The sequence below is a fragment of the Malus domestica genome, chromosome 13 (genome assembly GCF_042453785.1).
Source record: "Malus domestica chromosome 13, GDT2T_hap1".
NCBI lineage: Eukaryota > Viridiplantae > Streptophyta > Magnoliopsida > Rosales > Rosaceae > Malus > Malus domestica.
The window spans coordinates 15,802,773-15,810,658 of record NC_091673.1 but is presented as its reverse complement, the minus strand read 5'-3'; the positions used below and the strand labels follow the sequence as shown (position 1 = coordinate 15,810,658).

General features: G+C 35.2%; 1 protein-coding gene and 1 long non-coding RNA gene across 2 annotated transcripts; both read left to right on the top strand.

Annotated features, from left to right (window-relative positions):
• Nucleotides 1-569: 569 nt before the first annotated feature.
• Nucleotides 570-5,137, top strand: LOC139190713 (uncharacterized). Its single transcript, XR_011575066.1, has 5 exons — nucleotides 570-1,019; nucleotides 1,121-1,189; nucleotides 1,785-1,848; nucleotides 2,520-3,983; nucleotides 4,236-5,137. It is a non-coding gene; the product is annotated as an uncharacterized lncRNA (long non-coding RNA).
• Nucleotides 5,138-5,437: 300 nt separating this feature from the next.
• Nucleotides 5,438-6,829, top strand: LOC139190815 (uncharacterized). Its single transcript, XM_070811302.1, has one exon. It carries the CDS (start codon nucleotides 5,438-5,440, stop codon nucleotides 6,827-6,829), a length of 1,392 nt encoding a protein of 463 aa, XP_070667403.1.
• The last annotated feature ends 1,057 nt before the right edge of the window (nucleotides 6,830-7,886 follow it).

Genomic DNA, 7,886 nt, shown 5'->3' with positions numbered 1-7,886 from the left:
TATAGTTTTTATAGTATTTATCTTCTTCTATATATAAAGCCAACAATAAAAGTGTACTTTTTGGTGTCACAAGCTTTAACAAAAATAATTGGACAAAACTACCCCTCGAACAAAAAAAACATTCAAAGGCAACCTAAAATAATGCATCAAATGTGGCACAAGTATTTTTGTCATTTTAACAATGTTTTTTTAATAATTAATTTTTTTTTGTACTTTTTTTAATTAGTACCTTACCATAAGCGAACAATAATGTGATTCAATCAGCTGTTCATTTAATATTATTTTTGTGATGACCCGTCCCTAATTTTCTTATGTAATTTCTCTCCGAGTATGTGTATTGACGATTATACCCTTATTGGCAAGAGACATGGACTTATTCTTATCGCTTTCCTTTTTATTTCTCGCTATCGCATTTAAATTGTACACGCTAGTACGAGTAGACGTAGATTTTAAAATGTAAAAATATCTAATTCGAATAGATTTCGATTTCCTTTTACTATTGGAAATCTAAAACCTATCCATTGGATTCCTTTTTATCCCATCCTGTGCACCTATCTTCATTATTTCACTCTCACATATCCCATCTCTTCTTTATTTTCTGTCCCCCTCTATCAGAAAAGGTTCTCTCTCTCTTCTCTCTCTTTCTCTCCCGTATTCTCTCTTCCTCTGCAACGCCATGAACGAACATCAAAGCTCATAGATCGAGCTTGAAACCAACCCCATTTTACTCCTCTCATCCTCACAAACACAACCATACCAACCAAACCAAGAGTGGACGAGTTTTGACTCGCCAACTCGGAAGGTCCAAACTCGGACGAGTTGAGTTCGACGTGTTTTCAACCGAGTCACGATGTTTTAGGACTCGGTCAAGCCTCTACACAACTCCCTAGCCTAGGGTCTCTAGTCAAGGTTTGAGGAAGCTTTGACGTGAAACAACTCGGTTTTGAGAAGTTCAAGTCTGATCCGTGCCTTTCGAGACAATTTCCGGCCAAACCACAGCGAGTTGGCAGGCATACAAGGTATCAATCTCTTCGTCTCACTGCATACTATAGCTTTCCTTTTTGTTTCACCCAATTTCGTTGAGTATTAAAGAAGTTATACTCATTTGAATCTTACCCAGTTTCCAGCGAGTCCGACGGCTTTCGAGGTGTTTTCCGGCCAAAACACGGAGAGTTAGACATCGTGCGAGGTACCATTCTCTTCTTCTCTTCGAGAACTACAACTTTAGTTTTTGTTTCACTCGATTTCGTTGCGTAACGAGGAAGTTATTAACATTTAAAGGTTGTTCAGTTTTCTGGCCGAATCCGGCATTCCTTTCCGTTTAACTCCGGCGAGCTGGAACCCAAACCCAGGCCCTTCGGGCCGCTCCTGCCAAGCCCAAAACCTGGGTAGCCCAACCTAACCCTTTATTATTATTTTTATTATTATTTGGTTAATTAAAGGTCTTTGGCCATTTCCTTTTGTGCTTTAAGCTCATGCATTTTAAATCTTAAACCTTTTAGTTTAGGCCTTTAGGCCTAAAATCCTTAAGTCCAACCTATTAATCTAACCCAACCTAATAACCCTTAACTCAAATGAAATATTCCGTTAGGGAATTTTCCATCCGTCAGAGAATATTTCGTCTTTCAAGGAATATTCATCCTGTTGACTTTTGTTGACTTTTCGAAAATTTAAGCAGGACCCTTTTTAGGGTAATTCGACGTTCTGAATCCGTTTTTGACGTCCGTTTTTCCAAATTCAATTGTTATAGTATAGTTTTATTAATTGTACCTTTATGTGCTTAGGAGCAATTATTAGTGGCGTTTCCATCTTCGCTAGGTTGCATGGCTCGTCAGCAGTGAAGTATATGTGAGTGGGCAATTTGTTTTTATACCTATACATATTTTAGTTTCCATGAATGCGTATTTACTTCACTTTTACGCTTATATTGCCAAGTATTCGATATTGTGATATGAAATGTGATAAATGCTGCTATATGGTTGAGATATTATTGTCATGACATTCATACTTGTGTACATGCTCATCTTGCTACACCTGGTGTTAGTACTCACCCCAGGGCCAGGGCCAGTCCTTCACGTGTATGTTCACATTCGCACTGTTCGCTCACCTTGGATCCAAGTTTAGGTGCCAGTCTTGTCGGGTAGATTGCATTAGGCGATCCGACTTGTATGTGATGTGCTTTTGCACCAGTCTTCACGTGATCGTAGTACTAGAGTATATTGATCACACCCAGTCCTGTTCGTGTCAGAAACCATCTGTTCGAACTTGTGTATGTAGCTTAGATGATGAGCAACCTGCTTATAATTGATTATTACATAATTATATTACATTGGCATTTGATATATCATGACTTGGCATATTTCTGGTTATATTGCGGTTATATTTGATTACATACTTACGTAGTATGTTTTGAGGAAATTATACTTGTTTTACAGTGAGGGGTTGGTATATTCAAAAATAAAGGTTTTCGTATAAGTATTGTTTTACTGACCCACTCAAATTGTTTTTCGCCCCTCCAGGTTTAGTAGCGGTGTTTACGCGTATACGAGGATTCTGGCAAATCTTAGGAGATGGTTACCTTCAGTGGTGTAACCCTCAACCTATTTACTATATTGTCTTCTGCTCTGACATCACGTGTGAATATGATTCAAACCCGCTCACTTGCACACTCTCTTGATTAGGCACTTTAGGTTTAAATTTACCCATACCTTCCACATCACTACACTTTATGGCTACGTCACCATTCAGGTGTCGGCCAGCACAACTCGATTTGGAGTTTAAGTGGACATTTCAAGTCGGGATGTGTCAATTTTCCCTATTTTTATACACGTTCAAAATATCTCAAGAGGCGTGTAATGCTAATTATAAAAACTGTCTTTCGCATGCGGATAATAATGTGATTAAATTAGTTGTCAAATGATTTTTTTTTTAAACAAATGATATTATCTATACTAAGGGGAAAATGGTGGGTTTAGCCTCACAATGAGCTAGTAATAATGTGATTCATCAGTTGTTTATTAAATATTACTTTCTCTATTCTAAATGTAAATTTTACAGAGACCGATTTTATTATATGGATTCAGCTACTTTAATTGGTTTATGAGGCATTTCTTCTAGTATGATTTAAGATTATTCATTTACTTCAAATATTTGATTTTTCTTTTGTCAATTTACGGATATAAATATATTTAAAACTTGAAAGTCGCGTAAAACACGCCGTGATTCAAAAAATGAAAACATAACCTTGAACATAACATGCACTAAAAATATTAGTTTTTATAATTTTCATTCAAATTAAATTGAATCACCAATGTTAAGAAAACTCTCTTAAATGGACTTTCATAAACTCTCTTCTACTTCACAAGTTAATATCAACTTTCGTGATAACAAAACATTATATCTAAAATAAAAGATAACAGAAAATTTATAAAAAATCTTACTTTTAAAAATCTACTTAATATTTCTCTAAACTAAATAATGCACCAAAAAGAATATTAGTTGGTTGAATTGTGTGCCACTGAAAATGGAACTGTTCAATTGAACAGTGTGGCCAGGCCCGGCCCAGGCCCAGTGCCACAAGGACAACTGTCCAGGGCCCAAAACTAAAGGGGGCACCAACAAAAATAACCCAAATTACTAAGTATTTAAAAAAAAAAAGGTCCAAAGCCCAGAGCTGCCGGCTGGAGGGCAAGAGCCCAAGGTAGGTTTAAAAAGGACCACGTCCAGGGCTTCACAAATATTAAAAAAAAAAAAAAAAGTAATACAAAACAACATTAAAGGACCACTCGGTCCCCAAAAACCCTATACCTATTCCCATATCCCCACTCCCCCTTTCCTAATATTTCCCTCCCTGCTGCCGTCTGACCTTCTGCTCCCCTTCACAGTCGACAGTCTAGTCCAGAACCTGTCCCTCCTCCTCAGTTGCTCCTGCAAGTGCAAGTGCCAAAAGCATTCACTCACCACCAACCATTTTGAGTTTTGAGGTAAATTAATTTTTAAAATTTGACTTATCAATTCATAATTTAATATAAAATTTTGCAAATGATATAGAATTATATGATAATTGATGTATAGAATTGTTGTTGTTGATGAATTGAATTATTTGATTTCATTTCAAACCCAATTTTTAGGTTTAATTTTTATAATATATTAGACTATATGTTTGTATTTTTATAATATATAATATGTGTTAGAATGATAATTTTGATAGGAAATTTTTGTTATATCATGTGTAGGTAATTTTTGCAAACAAATTATCGAAGCCATGTCTTTTAGGAAACAACTCTCTGGTAATATGAAAAGGAAAAAAAAGGCAAAGGATAACGAAATTGCCGAAAGTTTAAGAGGATCTCTTCATAAATTTTTCTCTACAAAAAATGAGTCAGTTGAAAATTTGAGAGAAAATAATGTTGGTGAAGAGTCACAAAATGTTGTTGGGGAGTCTCATGATCATGAAAATAATAGTGATTTAGAAGAAAATGTTGGTGATGAGTCTCAAGACCATGAAAATGGTGGTGGTGGTGATGTGAATTTAAATGTTGATGGTGATCATATTGGTGTAGAGGAAAATATTGAATCTCCTGCACCTATTTTCCATTTAAACATTTATGATCCAAGAGTTTGGGATGGTCTTAATGTAGAAATGAGAGACTTACTTGTAGAAAAGGGACCAATTCGAGAAACTAATATCATTTATCCTAAGGACAAACTCTGTAGAAAATTTTCCTCACACTACTATGATCGAAAATTACCAACGGGTGAAATTTATGATAGGAAATGGCTTGTGTACTCAAAAGAGTTGGATAAAGTCTTTTGTTTTTGTTGTAAATTGTTTAAAACAATTGCCTCAAAAAGTGAGTTAGCAAAATATGGAATTAGTGATTGGAGACATCTTGGTGTGAAGCTTGATCAACATGAAAAGTCAAAAGAGCATCTCATTAATTCGAGAACTTGGGTTGAGTTGAAAAGTAGATTGACAAAAAATCAGACAATTGATAAAGAATTTCAATTGCGAATCAAGAAAGAGACAAATCATTGGAAACAAGTGATGCTTAGAATTATTGCTGTTGTGAAATGTCTTGCCATACATAATTTAGCATTTCGTGGAACAAATGAAAGACCTTATGAAGACTCTAATGGCAATTTCTTAGGTTTCCTTGAAATGATTGCAGAGTTTGATCCAATAATGCAAAAGCATTTTCGACTTATTGAGAATAAAGAGATTCATCACCACTATTTGAGCCATAAAATCCAAAATGAGTTGATAGCTACTTTAGCTTCAAAAGTCAAAACTGCAATCATTAAAAAAGTAAAAGAAGCCAAATTTTTTTCTGTCATTCTTGATTGTACTCCTGATGCAAGTCATGTGGAACAAATGACTTTAATTTTGAGATGTGTTGACTTGTCAAGGAGGTCAATATATATAAGGGAATATTTCATGGAGTTTTTAAGTGTGGAAGATACATCAGGACAAGGACTTTTTAATGAGTTGCAAGATGTCCTAAAGTCTTTTGGTATTGATATTGATAATGTGAGGGGACAAGGTTATGATAATGGATCTAACATGAAAGGGAAACACCAAGGTGTCCAGAAAAGATTGCTAGACATAAATCCTAGAGCCTTTTACATGTCATGTGGTTCTCATTGTCTTAATTTAATAGTTTGTGATATGGCAAGTTCATGTCTTAAAGCAAAATCTTTTTTTGGAGCATGTCAATGCATATATACGGTGTTTTCCAACTCTACAAAGCGTTGGAATATTTTGCTTGAACATATTGATGGTTTAACTTTGAAATCATTGTCAACTACTCGATGGGAAATTCACATTGAAAGTGTTAAAGCAATTAAATCCCAAGTAGCCCAAGTTAGAAATGCTTTGTTTACGTTGGAGGAAATTACTGAGAATCCCCAATTGAGTAGGGATGTAGGATGTTTAGCATCAGGAGAACTTTCCAATTTTGATTTTGTATTAAGTTTGGTTATTTGGTATGACATTTTGTTGAAGATTAACATGGTGAGCACAAAATTACAATCTGAAGACATGCGTCTTGATGTTGTTGTAAAGGCATTGGAAGCACTTGTTACATTTTTTGAAAACTACAGAGAAACTGGTTTTGCTTCTGCTATGCGTGATGCTAAAGAAATTGCACTTGATTCGGAAATTGACCCTATTTTTCAAACTAAACGTCATAGACCTAGAAAAAGACATCATGATGAAGTTAATGGTAATGAGAGGGAACAACAGTCTGCTGAAGAATCATTTAGAACAGATTATTTTCTTGTTATAGTGGATATTGCTCTTTCTCAACTGAAAAACAGGTTTGAACAGTTAAAGACTTTTGAATCTATTTTTGGCTTCTTGTTTGATGCACCGAAGTTAATTTCATTGGATGATCAACAACTAAAAGAAAATTGTATGAATCTTGAAGCACATTTGAAACATGGAAATACCATGGATGTAGATGGAGCTGACTTGTGTTCTGAATTACAGGTGTTGCAAATGATGTTACCTGAAGAAGCATTTCTCTCTAATAACCCTTGGACATCCATGGAAATAGCAAACTTTGTAAAAGAAACTGACATGTGTCCTAATGTCTTGATTGCTTATCGTGTACTGTTGACTGTACCTGTAACTGTGGCATCTGCAGAAAGAAGTTTTTCAAAATTGAAATTATTAAAATCTTACTTGCAGACCACTATGACTCAAGATAGGCTAAATGGATTAGCAATCTTATGCATTGAAAATGATGAGATTGAAGACTTGGAGTATGATGATATAATTGATGATTTTGCTTCAAAAAATGCTAGAAGACAATTTCTTAAAGGTTGAAATTTCAAGGAGCTTTCCTAGGAATAGTTGTATATGATTGTATTTTTTATTGTCGGGGTTTAGGTACTATGTCCCCCCCGTTGTATATTTTCTCAAGTAATATAATTTGGGCGTGAGGGCCTAGCCCCCCAGCTTCGACTGGGTTCCAGCCCTTGTTAAATTTTTTTTTTAAACATATATTTCAGTATTAAAAAAGGGCACATTTTGAGTTTTCGCACCGGGCATCCAAAAACTCAGGACCGGCCTTGAGTGTGGCGCCCTATAAGTACATAATCTGTTTGAGTTCTTCTTTTCCAAGATGAGGGGAGATTCTTTCAACAAGGTCATCGGATCAAGTGATTCGGGTTTTAAATTTCATTCAACGGCCTACTTGTTTTGATCTCTTAAAAATTATAATAATTTTTTGCCGTTTGATAAAATTTCAAAGGTCCAAATCACTTGATCAGGTGACTTTGATGAAAAAGATCCGAAGAGAATTTCTTTCCTTCTAAGATAATCTATGGGAGATTTGGTCAGGTGATACTTATGCTTCACAAGTTTTCATCAGATCACAAAGTATGTCCAACTATTATTCTTTCTACCCTTAATCTTTCTCTTTTTTTTTTCTTCTCTTATTTAAATGATTACGATTACATTATATTAATTTTTTATATTAATTTTTTTTTAAAAGACAAAAAGACAAGGAGCAAAATGTAAGAAGGAAAGAAGAAGAGAGAGAATTTCTCCCTATTATAAATTATACGTATACTAAAAATGGGTTTTCCGTAAGACTGGTTTTTCACTGTTCGTGAACAGTAAAATGGCAGATTTGCCCCTGCTTGATTTGTATAATTTCATTTTTGCCTTCCGTTGTCCTTTTGCTTCAGTCCATGCGTCGATCATTGTCGAAGGGCTGTACTTTGACTCCTTCTCGACTTTTCCTCTGACTCTCCTTCACTTTGCGGTCTTGTCTCATCTCTCACTCTTTCTCATGCTTTCCTTCTCTACTAAAGAAGCCTTCCATCCATTTCGATCTCTCCCACAAATCCTTATGTTGCTAAAGCTTGCCTTCCCTCGC

Excerpts from the sequence above, each read along its gene's own strand:
- LOC139190815 (XM_070811302.1), top strand. The coding sequence starts at position 5,438 with ATGGAGTTTTTAAGTGTGGAAGATACATCAGGACAAGGACTTTTTAAT.